The sequence below is a fragment of the Heptranchias perlo genome, chromosome 7 (assembly GCF_035084215.1).
Source record: "Heptranchias perlo isolate sHepPer1 chromosome 7, sHepPer1.hap1, whole genome shotgun sequence".
NCBI lineage: Eukaryota > Metazoa > Chordata > Chondrichthyes > Hexanchiformes > Hexanchidae > Heptranchias > Heptranchias perlo.
This window is the reverse complement of record NC_090331.1, coordinates 78,318,595-78,339,324: the sequence shown is the minus strand read 5'-3', so window position 1 is coordinate 78,339,324 and position 20,730 is coordinate 78,318,595. Positions and strand designations below refer to the sequence as shown.

Below are 20,730 nucleotides of genomic sequence, written 5' to 3'. Positions count from 1 at the left end.
TGAACAATTAGCAGCCCTCCGAACACTGCATATAAACAAGAAGCATAGATTATAATAAAGCTATCGATGAGCACATTCAAGGCCTCACCTTAATGTTGGGCTTCTGATTCTGATGGTCCAGTTGTTTCTATCATTTATATTTTTTGTACCCTTGTGGACTCTGACTGGATTCACACTTGTTGCCACAGCAGATGGACTTATTTTCCGAAGCAGTGCAGTCACCCTCAGCTTCCTCCTTGTGTAGTTAGGAAATAAGAAAAGTCAAGGGTGAGCCACGACTTGTCCAGCCTAGCATCCACCTTCATTTTACACGCCCCTGAAGTCATATTGGGTTGACAGAGAGCAGGTGGATCTCTCAATGGAAGGCTGGAATCTGGGGTAAATCCCTACATCTTTGGGGAGTTCCACATAGTCCCAGAATGGGAATTCCTCCCATTATGCCCTTGTTAATCCCGATAGCACTTTCGCCAGCTAAGACAAAGATAAACTTGTATTTATATAGCATCTCAAAGCGCTTTACAGCCAATGAAGTACTTTTGCAGTGTGGTCATTGTTGTAATGTAGGAAACACGGGAGCTAATTTGCGTACAGCAAGGTCCCACAACAGCAATGTGATAATGACCAGATAATCTGTGATGTTGATTGAGGGATAAATATTGGCCAGGACACTCCTCTGCTCTTCTTTGAAATAGTGCCATGGGATCTTTTACATCCACCTGAGCGGGCAGATGGGGCCTTGGTTTAACGTCTCATCCAAAAGACAGCAACTCCGACAGTGCAGCACTCCATCGGTACTGCATTGTACTGGTGTGAGAGCTGGCGTGAATTCCATTGAGGGCCAAGTAAAGGCTGCAGGACTGCAGTAGTGAAAGGTAATTGATCCTGGAGGGGAACAATTGCCATCTTCATTCTGCTCATTTAATCGCTGCAGGGATAGGAACAATTTTCACACCTTTCTGAATCTTTGGCCCTTCAAGGGCCCCTTGCTGCCCTTATCAGACCGACATGGCTTTGCTCTCATTTTCCCAGATTGCTGATAGGGTAGGCCGTCTATAGGCATGGACTGCCTGACCCGTTTATGTTAATGACCCTGTCTCTGCGATTTGGGATGGAGACCACATTGCAGGCTATGGGTGGATGGGAGTTCCACCCATGTCTCCTTACGTAAAAAGAAGTCCCTTCTTGTAACTCAATTTATTTTTCACTAGTTTGTACTGATTTACTCTAAGCCATTTGGTATCTTACTTTCCATTGTGCTCGTCCTCTAACCAGCTAGGTTACCCCTGCTGTATTCACTATGGTATTTCAGCATGCATTTAGTATACTGGAAGAAAAAATGGGATTTATTTACTTGGAAAAATCTTCATCCAAAATTTAAACACATGCTCCCTTAGCGGTGGCATCCTGGTGGGAAAGTTTTGCTTTCCATTAACCAGTCATTCGGTAAATGTATTAGAATGTAATGACAGTATTGATGCCAGAGAGAGAGAAAAAAATTCCGTTGATAGTTTTCCCGTTAACAGGGCGCCCATCCCTTTCCAACTCAAATATCTTAGGAATTTCCATTATTTTTAATGGAAGGGATTTTAACTGGCATGTAATTGGATTCAGATTGCTGAGTTCAGACCATTACAAAGTTGATGGGGAAGGGCATCAACCTTTTAGGAAAGGGATGGGAAAACTATTTCTCCCTGTTCTACAGCCGCAGAATGCGAAAATGTAAATTGCTTACCATAGGCATCATCACATCACTTGTGCATGATGTCGCCATCATGAAAGTGTTCTGTTGGCCTCTTGACCTCTCTCCCTTCTCAAAGGAAAAAGGTTTCCAACCACGTTTTAATGAAAGCCGTGCCATGCTAAAAGTGTTGAGAAGGGAAAGGTTTGATAACTACTCTGTGCCGAGACTGTTTACTAAATCTGCAAGATTTTATTCCTTTTCTTGTCAGACTGATGTCATGCACCAAAGTGTGTTTGAGATGATACATATAGAAGACCAGCAAGAATTCCGCCGAAACCTTCACTGGGCCTTGAACCCGCCAACTGTCACCGAGGCAGAGAAAACCCTGCCAGGCAAGTGAATTAAATGTTTGCCTTCACACTGAACGTTTTCATTTGTCTTTATTCTGAGACACTTTGGAAAAGGGTCATGGCCCACAATGCGACGCAGGAACAAGGTTGAAAAGAGTAGAGCAGGAGACGAGGGGAATCAGATGGTAGTGATTACAGAATGTTGAGCTTGGGTTTTAAAAGCCATGAGACTGTAAGAGGAAGGGAGGACTGAGAGCTGTGCTGAGTTAGGACAACGGGAAGGGGAGGCGTAATTTAAAAAAACAACAATTCTCGGGATATAGGCGTGACCGGCAAGGCCGGCATTTATTGCCCATTCCTATTTGCCCTGCAAAGGTGGTGGTAGGGGGGCCTCCTCCTTAAGCGGAGTGGCTTGTTAGGCCAACTCAGAGGGCAGTTGAAAGTCAACCAAGTTGGTGTTGAACTGGTCACATATAGACCAGACCGGGTAAGGGCAGCAGGTATCCTTCTCTGAATGACATTAGTGAATCAATTGGGTTTTTAAGACAATCAGAGCTTCATGGTCAATTTTTATTGATACTAACTTTTTGCTTCCAGATTTTTTTAAAACCTATTTCAAATTCTCAAACTGCCTTGAGGGGATTTGAACCCACACTCTCTGGATTATTAGCCCAGGTCTTTAGATATTAGTCCAGCATCGTAACCACTACACTAGCGTACCCACGAAATTGGATGAATATCTGAAGAACTGAATTTACGGATGACGAGAAGATGGAATAAGGATCAGGAGAGAGATTATAGGTGTTAAAGGGATTAGATAAGGGGAAAGGGAGAGAGGTGACTAGCATCTAACAATCCTGTAGGACTTGGTGCCTATTACAAGTGACTATGGCACTAACCCAGGCTATCAAAGAAGATCAGGAATTGTAGACGCTAGTTAAAAAGATGCCGAAAGTTTTCCCTCCAGTACACAGGTTTCATTAGAGCTCATAATTAACTTGAAATATTTGTAAATCTAGAAAATATCATTACTCATGCATTTTTCTCCGTCGACAATATGCTTGAAGGAGACGGTAACTCATGGGAAAACACTGTAAATGTTAAGTGCTTGCTCTTAGAACTGTTCCATGTAATTATTTATTTCTGCTGAAAGGCCATCTGTTAAAGGAAATATATGTATCTGTGCACACATCTTTTAGACATCTTGCAGTCACCACGTCTGTCACATCTCAGTGTCACCCGTGCAAAGCATATGTCACATTTGTACCTGATTGGCTTAAATATCATTATTGAGCAATCAAAGAAGTATATAAAAAGAAAGAAAAGCAGCCATTTCCTGCTAGTTGCTGCTGTGCTTGATAACCTGGGGATTTACAGGCAACTGACAATTTAGAGATAAACTTACCTAAGCAATGGCAGTTAGCCTCTAATTTCCCTCATGATGCACATATTTAAAGCACTTCCCCAACAGAATAGTTCAGTGGGGTGCAACCCTCATTATAATACATTGCATGCTATATGGGGACAGTACTCCTGCTGTTATGAAACAATATATCCTCCCACTTACATGGGGTGATTGAGCTCGTGTCACAGCTCAGGTCATTAAATTGATCAATGTCCAGACCCTGAACGATCCACTGTTCATTGAAGATTTTTCCTGTATTCCGCTGGTATCGGAAACAACATGAGACCCACCTAGATTTTCAAAAAATGTTTCACCTCCTTTCCTAAAGGAGGTGACTCCTGTTGGAGTACCATCCAGTGAGCACCAGCCATCCTTCAGGACCTCACCTGACGTGGTCATTCTCCATCTAAGAGACTATCCAATAAGTGTCATTGGGCTATTTGACTGTGGAAGACATCACATCAAAGCCTGATTCTGTCTTCATCTGATCTCCAAACATGCACTTTTCAGCAGTGGTCACTGGATAGCAGTGGCTCAGGAGCAGCAACCTAGGCTGATTACAATGCAACCCCCGCCCCCCTCCCACCCCTAGTCCTTAGTCACCCCTGAAATACCCTTACAATCACCCTTGTTGCAATGAGCTAACTCGGCACATACCAGGGATTGAACCTACCTGTTCTGTGAGGCTCCATTTGGCTCTGAGCATTGCCCACTGAGCTATCAAGTAAACTTGAGGCTTGAAAGACCCTGGTGATCACCTTTTTGCCAAATGGTGCCGTTATGGTTGAGAATGTGTACTTGCTGTTGCGAGAACTTCACTGGGAAGGCCCAAGCGTTTTCTGAGGTGATTTGCCTTCAGTCCTCTGTGTGTGCAGTTCTTGAACTGTCTGCCGAGAGATACACGAGAGCAGCCTGGGGAGACGGGACAGTGCCAGGCCAGTTGACCCTCCTCGCAGCAGCGTGGTTGAGGTCCTTGATGTGCAGTTATGAACTGAGTCCGACTACTTAGAGTTGCTGCTTCTGCACCATTAATACAGCGGCCCCATATCCCGTTTACCTAATGTTTAAATTACACTTCTTTTCTAATGTTACTTTTAGGTGAAAAGGGTACCTCGTCAGCAGTAATCCCTTACAGCCCTGATCAGCTACCACCAGAGAACACCTCGTTTCTCGAGAGGAATTTTGTCTGTCGATTCCGCTGTTTGTTGGACAATTCGTCCGGTTTCTTGGTAGGTTAAAAGCAGCAACGTTTCAGTCACTTACATGTAGAGAACTGATTTAGTGTTTGTTTTCTCCCTTGCTAGTAAGGTTTTTTTTTAATGCAACTTTAGCATGAAACAAGAGTGATGTGAATAAATTTATACAGAAATGTCACAGGGTCGTCACTGGGAATTCAGTGAAGTGAAATGATGGCAGCCACAACTCTGTTTTTGAAGCACTTGCTTTGTTTCCCAAATATTTTGTTTCTTCTTACTTGCTTTTTTCTACTTAGCGGTGCCAACTTGTCTAAGTTAGTTGCACTCTCGCCTCTACGTGGGTTTAGGCCCCACTCCGGGATATGAGCATATAACCTAGGCTGACAATTCACTGCAGTAATGACAGAGGGCTGCATTGTCAGTGGTGCCATCCTTCAGGTTGCCAGTAAACCGAGGCCCCGTCTGCCTGATGTGGTTCACGTGGATATTGAAGATCCTGTGGTGCGGTTTGAAGAAGAGCAGAGAGTTCTCCTTTGTGTCCCGACCAACATCCCTCACTCAACTACCACATCAAAAACAGACTGACTGGTCTTTCGTCAAATTGGACCTTGCGATTTATATCTTAGCCTGGAGTGTGAATTTGTGATTGCGAAGAAATGTTTTCAGAAAGTTTATTCATGAGGTACTGTTCCCTGAGATTTTTCAAGAGCCCTTTGACAACAAAGAGAACAAAGTACAGAAGACATGTTTCTCAACTCCTTGCTAGAAGTAGGATGATAGTTCATATTGTCCACTGCTCACATCACACACCTTGACCTAGAAGGTGGGTGATCTACTCTGATGCTTTGGTGAACACCAGCGTGTAACTATATGTCAGGAGACTCACGAGGGTGGCTTAGGTAGGGAGGGTGACTCTGACTGACTGACCGTTCCCAGTGGTGAAGCAGCTCACTCTGTATGACTAACGTCGGTAAATCACTCTGTTGGAATTGTGTGCAAGAGTCCATCTGCTATCACCTGGTGCCATGGTGCTTTGGTGCTGCTAAGTTCTTGTGCTACTGTTGCTGTCACTGTGCATACTTTAATAATTAACCAAGACTTCTCTTTTCCCAAGATGCTGTATTCAGGGCAGTTTTCTGCTGGCATTATTTGCCTTTTGCTTTTCCTGGATTGTGCACAGTGATGATTTTTTTACATTGGGAAGAGAAGTTGGTTAGTTGTCCATCATGATGTTTGACCCAATCCTGCTCTCGTTGCCGCATTCTCTCTACGGAGCTGTGCTGCTGGCCGGGAGTGAGGTGATGATTCCTTAGATGTTGTTTGCCACAAGCACTGTGATAATCCGGTGCCATGTGACTGCAAATTGGACAGAGTTGTGCAAACTTGTACATACATATCTGCTGAGAAATTTATCAAAACATGTACAGGTTTGATGGAAAATTTGTAAAAACCCTGAGACATTTTCACAGGGTTACGTAGATTGCCCCTTGTTTTATATCATACTGGCACAATGAGGTGGGAATGGTACAATGTGAATTTGGTAAGTGTTACAGTGAGTGTTGCAGTGAGGGTCCTGAAGTTACTGTGGCAATGTAGTTAATCTTTGTTGGCCTGTGATAAGATTTACACTGACATCTCCTCTGCCTAAAGGAATTTGAACTCTGGGTGTTGCCATTCAGGTCACATAACAGTGTTTATTCCTGGGGTGACTTACAGTGGTTGAGCCAGTTACATCATCGCCTCTGGAGTTCAGAGCACGCAACTGAAGCCCAGAAACCCGAGTCTACTGGCTGTTGTTGAGAAAAGTGGACCTTAATCCAGACAGTTATAGTTGCATGCTCTAAACTCCAGAGATGATGATGTAACTGGCCCAACCGCTGTAAGTTTCCCCAGGAATAAACACTGATATCTATCCTGACTGGCATCACCCAGAGTTCAAATTCCTTTAGGCCAGGGGAGATGTCAGTGCAAATCCATCATCACAGGCCAACAAAGGTTAACTACATTGCCACAGTAACTGCAGAACCCTCAATGCAACACTCAGATGTAACATTCAACAAGTTCAGGTTTTACCATTCCCACCTCATTGGGCCAGTGTGATATAGAACAAGGGGCAATCTACCTAATACGTATCCCTAGTTGAATGGACCAGGTTCTTTCTGTCAGGGCTACCCGCTGTAGGTTGCAGTTTCACTGTTAACAATACTATTGTTAACTATCTATATCGACTTCAGTATTGAGAATGCCGACCGCACTCTAGATGCGTCACCTCAAACTGTCAAAGGGAAAGAAAGGAGCGTTTTTTTTCTCTCTCTCCCTTGAGCTGGATATTTACAACAACAACTTGCATTTATTTAATGCCTTTAACGTAAGAAAACGTCCCCAAATGCTTAATAATCTGTAAACTTCCCCCTGGGGAAAGAGTAATTAAACGCTGACCCGAGGACTCTTTTCACAAAGAGAATACCTGAGCAGTGGCCTTAAATGGACAGACCTAGTTAACAGCTAAGCAACAAGTCTTGCAACTAGTTGGCATCATCACACTTTCTATTATACACTTCAAAGTGTCAAACGTGTGGAAAAAAAGCCAGTCATTTCCTGCTGGTTTTTCTAACCTTGACAACCTGACCCCTCCTCGGAGCCAGGGATTTACAAGCAATTAGAATTACCTCAGGATGTGTCCATTTACACCACCTCTGCACAGGATTGGCCTTAAAGGGACAGGCCAGGTTAAAGCCAGCTCCATTTTAGCAGCTAAACACTGCAATCATGCTCCAGACTCTCTGGGAGCAATGCCACAGGAGGCCAGCTCACTTATCAATGATTTTGCCCTGTTTTAATACATGTGATTCGCCAGGAGTCGCATGTATTAAAACAATAATGCAAAATTAATAAATGGCTAATAAAATAACTGACAGTGCTGCAATTGAACAGCCATTTCTGTTCAGAGGCTGTGAAGATTACCATTATGTGGATTATGATATAACGAATTCCAGGGGCATAAATATGCTGTTATTTTGGCTATCTTTTGATGGTCCTCCACTAATACTTCATTACATAATTCGGAGGAAGGGAAATCTTGATGTTGTTCGGTCTCTTTAAAGGATAGCAGGGTGAATTTGTGGAACTTTAACCATATCAGTGCTGTAGTTTATTGAGAATCCCTCATTCTCTCCTGTTTGCAATGGCTGCCAAGCATTTGGGTGACCTACTCCCAGGTTTCTGCCAATGCAGCTCTGAACACGGCACCGAGGAAGTGCTCAACAGCATCCCCCAGGGTAATTCTCCCTCCGATATTCCTCTGTGTGGTGTACACCTCATCTCAGCTTAGTGCTCCTTGTAGTTACATTGTTGAGATCATGATTTTGACGTGTGACGGGGCGGGGGAGCATGTGGGTAGCCTGCTGCCCACCATTTTGTGAGTTTGTATTCTAACCTGCTGCCCTATCTCAGAACTGAGGGTTTGGATGTCCTTTATCTTGTGCTCCAGCATTTTAAAGGAATCTAAGAAATGTTGACGTGTTAATATATCTCACTTAAAAATCCCAACACCCTCTGCGCATGGAGAAAACATTGGGCTTAAAAAGCAATCAGTCCGTAAGCAGAACTCCCTCCCCCCCGCAACTCTGCAGTGTCTCTTAAGAAGTTCCGTATTCTGAATCTGTGTTGAAGTGCTGAGTGTATTGTTTGTTTTCATTTTAACATCGAGATTTCTTTTTGGTGGGTCCTCTATATTCTACCAGGCCCTCAACTTCCAGGGGCGGCTGAGGTTCTTACACGGACAGAATAAGAAAGCTGAGGATGGCGTTCCCATCCCCCCTCAGCTGGCTCTGTTTGCGGTGGCAACTCCTCTCCAGCCTCCATCCATCCTGGAAATCCGGACGAAGAACATGATCTTCAGGACCAAGCACAAACTGGACTTCACACCGCTAGCGTGCGATGCCAAGTAAGGGACTGGAACAAAAATCAAAAGAATCTTTTGTCATCCTAGGATTTTGGAGCTTCAGCTATATATTTTATATAGTTCAGAGATAGGATACTATTAATAGAATGTTTCAGAATTTCTCTGATACCGCTTGCTGATAAATCTATGACAACGGCACGGCCCTTTTTTAAAAACTACATTCTCGGGATGTGTGCGTCGCTGGCAAGGCCGGCATTTAGTGCCCATCCCTAGTTGCCCTTGAGAAGGTGTTGATACAACTGAGTAGCTTTCTGGCCACCTCAGAGGGCCGTTAAGAGTCAACCATATTGGTGTAGGACTGGAGCCACATATAGGCCATACTGGGGATAAGCACGGCAGGTTTCCTTCCCTAAAGGACATTAGTGAGCCAGTTAGGCTTTTATGACAATCTGACCGCTTCATGTTCACTTGAATGGACCCCAAGTGCATTCTGCATTAAGGACATGGGATTGAAAATCCACAGTCCCATGGAGTTTTGCCAGTGACCCGTGCTCCTGACCCTGCCGGATTATCAGGATCAGGGTGAGGTCACGGTGGCCGCCCGCACTAGTATGGGTCCGCGGGTGGGGAGGGGGGCAAAATGCTGTGCCTGACAACTGCTTGGGAGAGAAGCGGTGGGACATGCTGAAGATGCTTCAACCTCTTGGATACCCCAGTGGGCCCCATTTAACGCCCTTCCAATGACCTGGATCCCAGTAACTTGCTGGTGTCCTGGTTGCTCAGGGAAAAGGAGGCAGGAGCTGCAGGAATTCTGATGGCTGCAACTACTTTTATCGTTTAATCCATCAGTGGAGTGGCCATGACTACCGCCCGCTTTCCCGCTCCTTTTACATTGGAACTCTGCCCCTGGCGCCGAGGAAATTTGGGACATGGCGTGAACTCATGGCCACTGTCAACACTGAAAAGTTATAAACCAAACAATTCTTCCCCCTTCCACCTCAAAATAGTGTAAACTTTAAATGATATTTTTAAAAAATTTTATGCCCAGGAGTGAGTTACAAGCTGGAATCAAATTGAGGGGTTCAAGGAGAGTAGCTAACGTTGTGAATGAAACCTGGCAGTTTCAAACAGTCATATGAACTTCAAGATTTGATTCCAGCCTCCATTCGCTCATTTCAACATGTTTATAGTGGTTCAATTTCACTTATAGGTTTGGTTGAGTTTTTGAGGGTCAGTGTAGGTGCACTCTTTACAGATAATAGCATTTCACACGGGAAGACTAATGATTGGTGTTATTAATGGCAGGTTACAGAAGATTGATTTGCTTTTACAGTCTGTATATATGTGTATGTTATATATAAATAATCTATTAATCAGGGTATTCTCCATCCAGTCTATATTCTAATCCTTGCAAACTGCCACTTCTTTAGTCTGAGGTGCTTTCATACAGAGATGCACTTTCTTCATCAGGTGCCCAATTGGGCATCGGCTACCTGTGCAGTCAATTGTACTTGACTCAATGCCCCACATTCTTTTTAATCAGTGGAAATAAGAAAGTGGGTTTGAAAACATTGGCAAGGTCACGGGTTGTAGGTTCCAGTACTGAGGTACGTAACTCTGGTCTGCGTGTTCCGTGGCGCTATCGTTGGCTGTATATTTCGGATCAGTCCCTGCTCCACTGTTTACTGATCGAGCATGTGTGAGGTTAAGGAGATCCCACTTTGAAATTACAAACTCCTTCATTTGAAATTTGGCCAAATATCTTCTGAGGGGGGTGTGGGGGGTGGGGGGGCGCAGGGCAGGGACTTAATTTTTTTCAGTAGCTCTCATTGGTAAAATTCTACATTGATCTCCAAACCTGGAGAAAACCTCTGGTTATTGTGTTTTGTTCAGACTGTCAGTTTGAAAACTTAAAGCAGGAGATTTGGAGCCCAAGTTTATTGATGCTAACAGTCACAGTCCTAACGTGATATGCAGCACTTGTTTGTTTATCATTTTTTTTTCTCTTCTTACTTGGAACTTCTGTCAATTCCCAAAGGCACTGACTCGTGTTGGATTACAATTCCACCAGCAGTCCTTTGACAAGTACTAAGTGTGATGTGGAGATGCCGGTGATGGACTGGGGTGTACAAATGTAAGGAATCTTACAACATCTGGTTATAGTCCAACAGTTTTATTTGAAAATCACAAGCTTTCGGAGGCTTTCTCCTTCGTCAGGTGAGTGTGGAATTCCTTGAAAGTTACCGCATGTATAGACAGAGAACAATGCCTGGTGATTACAGGTAATCTTTCCAACTTCCCATTATCAAGGCAATCAAAGGAATTGAATAGTGCTCAGACAGAGAGACATTAGATACAAGACTACCGAATATACAAACGGCCAGAACCAAAGACAGAGAGAGAGAGAAACATCCGAAAGAGAGAGAATGACCAGTTGTATTAAAAACAGATAACTTTTTTTTCCCGCTGGTGGGGTTACGTGTAGCGTGACATGAACCCAAGATCCCGGTTGAGGCCGTCCTCATGGGTGCAGAACTTGGCTATCAATTTCTGCTCGACGATTTTGCGTTGTCGTGTGTATCGAAGGCTGCCTTGGAGAACGCTTACATGAAGATCGGTGGCTGAATGTCCTTGACTGCTGAAGTGTTCCCCGACTGGGAGGGAACCCTCCTGTCTGGCGATTGTTGCGCAGTGTCCGTTCATCCGTTGTCGCAGTGTCTGCACGGTCTCGCCAATGTACCGTGCTCTGGGGCATCCTTTCCTGCAACGCATTAGGTAGACAACGTTGGCCGAGTCACAGGAGTATGAACCATGTACCTGGTGGGTGGTGTCCACGACACCACACAACCCTGCCACGGCAACCTTTGCAAGACATGCCAGATCATCGACACAGATACCACCATCACACGAGAGGACACCACCCACCAGGGACATGGTTCATACTCCTGTGACTCGGCCAACGTTGTCTACCTCATACGTTGCAGGAAAGGATGCCCCGGAGCATGGTACATTGGCGAGACCATGCAGACACTGCGACAACGGATGAACGGACACCGCGCAACAATCGCCAGACAGGAGGGTTCCCTCCCAGTCGGGGAACACTTCAGCAGTCAAGGACATTCAGCCACCGATCTTCGGGTAAGCGTTCTCCAAGGCGGCCTTCGAGACACACAACAACGCAAAATCGTCGAGCAGAAATTGATAGCCAAATTCCGCACCCATGAGGACGGCCTCAACCGGGATCTTGGGTTCATGTCACACCACACGTAACCCCACCAGCGGGAAAATTTTTTTATCTGTTTTTAATACGACGGGTCATTCTCTCTCTTTCTCTTCCTTTCGGATGTTTCTCTCTCTCTCTCTCTGTCTCTGGTTCTGGCCGTTGGTATATTCGGTAGTCTTGTATCTAATGTCTCTCTGTCTGAACACTATTCAATTCCTTTGATTGCCGTGATAACGGGCAGTTGGAAAGATTATCTGTAATCACCAGGCATTGTTCTCTGTCTATATATGCGGTAACTTTCAAGGAATTCCACACTCACCTGACGAAGGAGAAAGCCTCCGAAAGCTTGTGATTTTCAAATAAAACTGTTGGACTATAACCTGGTGGTGTAAGTACTAAGTAGCCATTCCTCATCAGGTGTGAGCCTCGACAGTGACTGGCAAAATGCTGTTCAACTGTTGATGGCATCACAAGTGAGGCCGACCCTGTCCACACCCGAACTCGATATAAGTGCACTTTCTTGCGAAGGGGAGAGGCTCACTGGATAGTAATTGGGAGCTTGAACTCTGGCTGATTTCCACCCACCCCAACCAAGTCCATGGACATTAAGACCAATTTGTTGCACCCTCCAATTGCTACACCAGCTGCGGACCAGATATTTAACTTGGGACCTTCTATTTATGGAGAAACGGGCACTCGCCCCTTTTTGTTTGTAAAAGGAATTTCATCCCCAATGGTCGTTGATGAGGTGAGATGGTTTTGTAGGACATTCTCCCGCAGCGACAAACGGAGAAATGTTCATAATCCGGCCTCTTCGAGGGGCAAACGACCACAAAGCTTTTGTCTTTTTTTAAAAAAAGCATGCTGCTTTATGAATGCTGCAGGTAACTGTTGACCCTTTCCTCTTTGTGTCAGGGGGAAGATTGTTCTGGGATACACAGAGGCTGAACTCCGTGCACGAGGAACTGGATACCAGTTTATTCACGCTGCAGACATGTTACACTGTGCTGAAAATCATGTCCGAAGTAAGTGCCCCAGACTCCACTGATATATGATACAGAAATGTTCCACATACAATGGGCAGCACATCCTCCATGGGACTTTGTACACCTTATGTGGAAAAATGGAGTCTGTGCAAAATGTTCAGCCTTGCATATATGTTTAATTATGTCCATTTTGCTTCTCCGTTTTCTTTCTGTGTCGGTTACAAGGATATGGGTAGGCACGGATGAGCAACACGGTACGGAACAGAATGGCTCCTGTGCTACTGGAACAAAGAAAATGTCATCTGTGCAATGTAACTGGTCAGGGGTGAATAATGTAGATTAAGAACATACATAAGAAATAGGAGCAGGAATAGGCCGTACGGCCCCTTGAGCCTGCTCCACCATTCTTTTTTTTCATTCGTTCATGGGATGGTGGGCGTCGCTAGCGAGGCCAGCATTTATTACCCATCCCTAATTGCCCCTGAGATGGTGGTGGTGAGTCGCATTCTTGAACCACTGTAGTCCGTGTGGTGAAGGTTCTCCCACAGTGCTGTTAGGAAGGGAGTTCCAGGATTTTGACCCAGCGATGATGAAGGAACGGCGATATATTTCCAAGTCGGGATGGTGTGTGACTTGGAGGGGAACGTGCAGGTGGTGTTGTTCCCATGTGCCTGCTGCCCTTGTCCTTCTAGGTGGTAGAGGTCGTGGGTTTGGGAGGTGCTGTCGAAGAAGCCTTGGCGAGTTGCTGCAGTGCATCTTGTGGATGGTACGCACTGCAGCCACGGTGTGCCGCTGGTGAAGGGAGTGAATGTTTAGGGTGGTGGATGGGGTGCCAATCAAGCAGACTGCTTTATCCTAGATGGTGTCAAGCTTCTTGAGTGTTGGAGCTGCACTCATCCAGGCAAGTGGAAAGTATTCCATCACACTCCTGACTTGTGCCTTGTAGATGGTGGAAATGTTTTGGGGAGTCAGGAGGTGAGTCACTCGCCGCAGAATACCCAGCCTCTGACCACCTTCTGTAGCCATGGTATTTATATGGCTGGTCCAGTTAAGTTTCTGGTCAATGGTGACCCGCAGGATGTTGATGGTGGGGGATTCGGCGATGGTGATGCCGTTGAATGTGGTTAGACTCTCTCTTGTTGGAGATGGTTATTGCCTGGCAAAAGTGAAAAAGTGCTTCCTGATATCACTCCTAAAAGGCCATCATGTAGAATGTAAGCTCGCCCAGCTTCTGCTGGGGAGGTATGCCACCCTGGAGCTGGAGACTTACTGCCCCAGCCTCCTGTCCTGCTGTACCGGGAGAAAGAGGCAGCTGCCCAAAGAAATCGATCACTTTTTGGAGAAATTTTGGAGGCTGCTCATGGTACCTGTACAGGCCCCCCCCTTGACGTTCACCCTCTTGGCCCCTTCCACCAACCTTGGGACGCTGGACACAGGGACCTTACAGGTGGCCCCTTCACCCTATCAGGGTAAGTGGTGGGGTTAATACAGCGGGGGCCTTATTTCTCTCATTTTAATTTAATTTGTATTCACCTGCCCACATTTTAGAGCACTGGGTCCGCCCATGGGAAAATGGAGGGAGGTAAGTGATCCATTGCCTGCGGGGACTCCGTCTGCCCCCTCAGGTGGATGTAAAAGACCCCACGGCACTATTTTAAAGAAGACTTCTCCTGGTATCCTGGCCAACGTCAATCTGTCAACCAACACCCGAAACAGAAGATCTAGTCATTTAGCTGATTGCTGTTAGTGGGACCTTCCTGTGTGCAAATTGGCTGCCGCATTTCTTACATTACAACAGTGACTACATTTCAAAAGTCCTTAATTGGCTATAAAGCACTTTGGGATGTCCTGAGGTCGTGAAAAGCTCTTTTTAAATGCAAGTTCTTTCTTTCTTCTTTGGTGAGCATTAAAGAGGTCAGTGTAAAGGTTTGACTCTATCCTCTTTGGAGCTTTCCACTCTCCTTTAAGATAAGAATGCAGGAGACCTACTCACCCAGACTTCCTGTGTTTTCATTGTCTTGGTGCACGGACCAGCTGAGTGAGAAATGTGCTTTTGGCTCTTTGTAAATGTGGACCAGGGGACATGCTCTCCATTGAGAATGGCAGTAAGCATGATAGGAAGGTTTGTTGAAGGGTAGAGTTTAATGAGTAATGTTTTGGTGGTGGGGAGGAATTGACATATTGGAGCTTTCTGTTAGGATTTGAACACAGATAGACGTGGGCTTGTGCCCTTGAGTTGCCACTCCTGCTGCGTAGCAGCCTCGAGGGGAGCCCTACTTTTAACATGAGATTGGGGAGAGAAGACACCCGAGCCTAAGTAGTCACCAGGCTCCTCTTATATATCTCCAAGTGGTCGGCTTAAGAGTCAGGATTGGCAGAGCCCTGAGAGCAGGTCAGCTGTCGTTGGTGCATAGTCCGTAGAGATCAGAACAGGGAGGGAAATAAATTAGAGAGGGGTATTCTCAAATTAACTATTAAACACATCAAAAGCAGCACAGATCCAATTTGCTTCGGCCACTCTGACCTGGAAACTTGGAGAGTGCAAGTTCAATCTCTCATCCAATTGGCCGGGAATAGATTATGATTCATGTGTCCTCTGTCTAAATGAAATGAAAGGTAGTATCTACGTAAAGGGGAAGAGTCATTATTTACAGCCATAAATACAGCCCAGCAGAACCATGGCATGTCTTGCAGCATAATATCACATGTACATGGCACAGTAACGCTTTGTGAGGCGAGAATGTCTTCTGATCCGAAAGGTATGATTGCGGCATGAATAAAGTTATTGTGCTGACGAGCAGTCAAAGTGGAAGTGATTTATTCGTGACAGTGGTGCCTCTATACGTCATTTTAATTTTTACAGAAAATAATTAAATGTTTTTAAGAGGCTTTGTGATTGCAGCATACAAGTCCAGGCATGCCCTGGGCAGATGCCAACCTCTATGTCGAATTCTAGATGGCTGCCACATAAAATGGTTAGAATTTCACCAGTTGTTGCTGAATTTGAGGCCCAAAGAAAGAATTTGTATTTATATAGCGTCATGCACATACTCAGGACATCCCAAAGCACTTCACAGCTTTTGAAGTACTTTTGAAGTGTAGACACTGTTGTAATGTAGGCCAATTTACGCACAGCAAGGTCTCACAAACAGTAATGAAATAATAACTAGATAGTCTGATTTTAGTGTTGATGGTTGAGGGATAAGTATTGGCCAGAACACCACGAGAACTTCCCCCACTCCTCTTCGAATAGTGCCACGGGATCTTTTACGTCCACCTGAGAAGGCAGACGGGGCCTCCGACAGTGCAGCACTCCCTCAGTGCTGCACTGAGGTGTAAGCCTAAGCAATGCTCCTAATCAGTGAGGAAAAACAATTGTGTAACTTTTGGTTAAGATTTAGTTACATAAATCATTTCACAGTGTTGTTAAAAATCAATACAGAGAATGATGGAATGAGTTACTGGGAAGAATCTACTGCTGACTTTGGATAGTTATGTGCGAGTGAGCCTGCAACTCACTTCTAGGTAGTCATTTACCCATCAGTTAGATTCCAGCCTGTAACTCACTCCCTGGAATCCATTATTCTGCACTAGTCGATCCTCGTGTGCAGCACAATGGGAGAGTGAAGACCATGTGTAGTCTTTCGGTGAAGCAGGGTTAGAGGACGGTGGATAATTGGACAGGGCAGGCAGACATATTTCAGTCTCCATTTTAAAGTCATGCATTCTGCTCTTATTTTTATGTAGTATTTGGATTTTATCCATCTGCTGCTGAAAGCCTCATCCATGCTTTTGTTACCTCCAGACTCGACTGTTCCAATGCTCTTCTGGCTGGCCTGCTATCTTCCACTGTCCGTAAACTTGAGCTCATCCAAAACTCTGCCTGTATCCTAACTCTCACCAAATCCCATTCACCCGTCGCCCCTGTGCTCGCTGACCTACATTGGCTCCCAGTCCGGCAACGCCTCGATTTTAAAATTCTCATCCTTGTGTTCAAATCCCGCCATGGCCTCACCCCTCCCTATCTCTGTGACCTCCTCCAGCCCTACAACCCTCCAAGATCTCTGTGTTCCACCAGTTCTGGCCTCTTGTGCATCCCTGATTTCCTTCGCCCCTCTATAGGCAGATTAGAAAGCAGTGGGATAACTTGACCTGAGGGTAGAGGAGAGAGATAGAAAGAGAGGGACAGACAGGGAGAGGTGGATGGGGAAGGGGAGAGGTGGGGATGGGGACAGGTTGAGGAGAAGGAGCAATGGTGGATGGGGAAGTGTTGGGTGGCACCGGGCCAGGACTGATCTTCCTCTCAGTAGCAGGGGGAGTTTCCACTGGGCTGGGGCTCAATTCCATCTCTGTGAAAGGGAGAGGGCAGACATTACAGAGGGTAGATTTTTAGCTCCGGGCTAGGGATAGTGCTGAGTTGTTTCTGGTTGAGGGGCTGGAAGTATAAGTTTCTGATATCAGCTTGATGGGGCTTGGGAGTTGTGCCGTGCTTTTTTGTTCAGTGCAGGGGTGAAGGATGGGGGTGGGGGGGGGGGGGAGGGAGGGGTCGGTGGGAGGAGGCTCTGTCTGTCTGTCCAAGGTCTTCCAGTTTCTTACCTCGGTTTGTAGAGAAGACCAGATGGTTCCTGTTCCGGTTTCCACGCATCAACTCCTTTGATATTGATCATTCGTCACTTCATTGCGAGCTTGGGTGCCCGATTCTTCATCCCTGGTTGCTGGGGAATTCGGGATGTGGAAACTTCTGCTCGCTGTGCGGAAAGGGGGTTGTCCATGATCTCTGCTCGATGTGGGGTTCTGACGGCTGCTCGGGGAAGGAGGGAGCAATCTCTCCTCGGTGGGGGGGTGGTGTGTAGATCGCTGCTATATGAGGCTGGCTGCGATCTCTGCTCACTTGGGGGGCCCATGCATTGTGGTGATGAGGTGGATGCAGGATCTGATGCTCTGTTGGGAGCAGACCTTAATTCTCTGCTCAGATGTTCGAACAAATGATCTGAAATAATAAATGAACAAATAGACCAGAAACATCAACTGACTGACTTCTGTTTCTCCACAAATGCTGCCTGACCTGAGTATTTACAGCTTTTTCTGTTTTAGTATTTAGTGACGGGAAGTGGACATTATGCCCAACAATCTGGTCCTCTTTGATAGCTCTACCCTACCCACCTGCCTTCATAGCGCTTAGTCTTTCCTCTCTGGAAATGCAATTGTCTCTTTAACCCATTTATACCATCTCCTTCAATAGCCTTCTCCAGAAACTTATTCTGAGTCTATTAATCTTTGCATAAAGTAAAAGTTCTGCTTGGCTTCTTACTCTCATCTTCCTCATTTTCTTTGCTTAATATTAAATTTGGAATAGCCTCTAACTGGCTTGGCTGCTCATCGAACTGAATAATGAGACAGTTATGCACCTGCTCCATAGTTTTTTTTTTCCCTCTACCGATTTCTCAGTCCACATCTGGGCAGTTGAAATTGTCCATGATTAACATCGTGGCCTTTTTATAGACCTCCCTGAAGTTGAAACTTCTCTCTGTCTATCCTCTCCTCATACCAGGGCCTGATTGAGTGTCCTGAGCAGGAGGAGAGGAGAAAGGCCTGTGTGGAGAGTGCAGTGCGATGGGGCAGTTGACAGAGTCAGCAATCTCAAGGCGCTGCAACGGCGCTTGTGATTTTTTTTGGCAATTTTTGTTCTTGCAGCAACAAAATCATTTGCTTTAATCATCACTAAAGATAAAGACAAAAAAAAACCCGTAGCAAATGCCCAGTCACTCAGCATCTGTGAAGAGAAGTTAATATTTCAGATAAAGTGAGTTCTGATAAAGGATCTGTCGCTGAAATGTTAACCTGTCTTTTCTAGGACGCTGGCGGACCTGCTGTGCATTTCCACCACCCTCTGTTTTAATCATCGCTGTTCTGTTGCTGATAATATCTCCACAGGAGTCGAATCTATTCAGTACTGCACTAAATCCATAGATTTGCAGAGGAAAAGCATCTGGGCTGCATTAGGATTAATCGCCAGTGCAGCAAGAAGATTAGAGTAAGCCTGTTACGCAATGTTACAATTAGCAGCTGAAATGTGTGCAAAATTACTCCACGACATCATTAGAATGTGTAATTGGAGAAATATTTGAGATGCTCAAAGCCACCTTATATCAATAAAGTTAAGCACGGCTTAACTACCTCGGAAGTTTGGAAAAAATTTATAAAAGCACATTTGCTTCGATTTTTTTTTCTCCACTTTCTCCTGTCTCCTTCCAAAGGTGTTGACTAATGTACTGAATTTCCCCCTTAGCCCCGAAGCTCTAAGGCCAGTTGTCATCCCTTGTTCCACCTTTATCCACACTGTGTTCAAATCAAGGCTCGTTACAATGTTCTCACTCCAACTTTTTCTCAAGACCCCAAAGAACGGAACTCCTCACCTCCCTCAATCTACCCATTCCTCCTACCGTTTTCATCCTTGAAAACCTTCTTTTCAAGTTTGGTGGACTACTGCACTCTGAGTCTTGGAAAATCGCCTCAGTTTTTCCATTTAGAACAAATATTTCAAAAACCTTTGAACCTTTCAAAATGTGAGCACATAATGCTAAATGCTTCATCAAAGTGTGTATTAACACAGTCCTTGTATGTAGTGGAGTCTGAACTGGAGTTTGAATCTCTCCAATCAGGTTTTCGTCCCTGCCACAGTACTGAAATGATTCTAACCAAAGTCACAAATGACCTCCTCTGTGATGGTGACCATGGTGCATTATCCCTTCTTGACCTCACTGCAGCCTTTGACACGGTTGACCACACCCTCTTCCTCCATCATCTTTCCTCCATTGTCTAGCTCAATGGGATTGCCCTCACTTGGTTCCATTCTTACCTATTCGATCATACCCACAGCATCACTAGCAATGGCTTCTCTTCCCACCCCCGCACCGTTATCTTTGGAGTTGCCCAAAGATCTATTCTTGGCCCCTCCTCTTCCTTATCTACATGCTGCCCGTTGGCAACATCATCGCAGACATGAGGTCAGGTTCTACGCGTACACTGACGACACCCAGCTCTACCTCTCCATCACCTCGCTCGACCCCTCCACTGCCTCTATGATGTCAGGTTTCTTGTCCGACATCCAGTCTTGAAAGAGCCGCAATTTCCTCCAGTTAAACATTGGGAAGTCCGAAGGCATGGTCTTTGGCCCCCGTCACAAACTCCGTACTCTTGCCACCGATTCCATCCCCCTCCATGGTCGCTGTTTCAGACCGAACCAGACTGTTTGCAATCTTGGCGTCTTACTGGATTCCAAACTGGGCTTCTGATCCATCATAAAGACTGCTTACTTCCACCTCCATAACCTGCCCATCTCTACCGCTGTGTCAGACCATCTGCTGCTGAAACCCTCATCAATTCGTTGCCACCACCAAACTCAATTGTTCCGATGCTCCCCTGGCTGGCCTCCTATCCTCTGTCCTCCATAAACTTCAGCTCATCCAAAACTCTGCTGCCCAAATTTCCTATCTCACATCATGTCTCGTTCACCCAGCACCCTTGTTCTTCCTAACGTACATTGGCTCCCTGCCCCCAATGCCTCAAATTTAAAATTCCCATTCTCATGTTTAAATCCCTTCGTGACCTTACCTCTACCAATCTCTGTAACCTCCTCTGCCCCTATTATCCCCTGAACACACACTTCCTCTGACTCTGGCCTTTTGTGTATTACCCCCCTTCCCTTCACCCCACTAGTGGCGGCCGTGCCTCCAGCCACTTAGGCCCCATGCTCTGGAATTCCCTCCCTAAATCCCTCTGCCTCCTTTTAAGGACCTCATTAAACATAAGAACGTAAGAAATAGGAGCCCGAGTAGGCCATATGGCCCCTCGAGCCTGTTCCGCCATTCAATAAGATCCTGGCTGATCTTCCAACTCAACTCCACTTTTCGGCTCTATTCCCATTTCCCTTAGTGTCCAAATATCCATCAATCTCAGTCTTGAATATACTCAATGACTAAGTA

At 45.6% G+C, this 20,730-nt stretch overlaps 1 protein-coding gene across 1 annotated transcript in view; it reads left to right on the top strand.

The window, feature by feature from the left end:
• Positions 1 to 20,730, top strand: part of LOC137323889 (aryl hydrocarbon receptor-like) — a 181,548-nt gene that overhangs the window by 100,565 nt on the left and 60,253 nt on the right. Inside the window, exons 5-8 of the mRNA XM_067987936.1 lie at positions 1,950 to 2,073; positions 4,535 to 4,665; positions 8,376 to 8,578; positions 12,675 to 12,784. Coding sequence (XP_067844037.1) covers positions 1,950 to 2,073; positions 4,535 to 4,665; positions 8,376 to 8,578; positions 12,675 to 12,784 — 568 coding nt within the window. The remainder of the gene's footprint in view (positions 1 to 1,949; positions 2,074 to 4,534; positions 4,666 to 8,375; positions 8,579 to 12,674; positions 12,785 to 20,730) is intronic.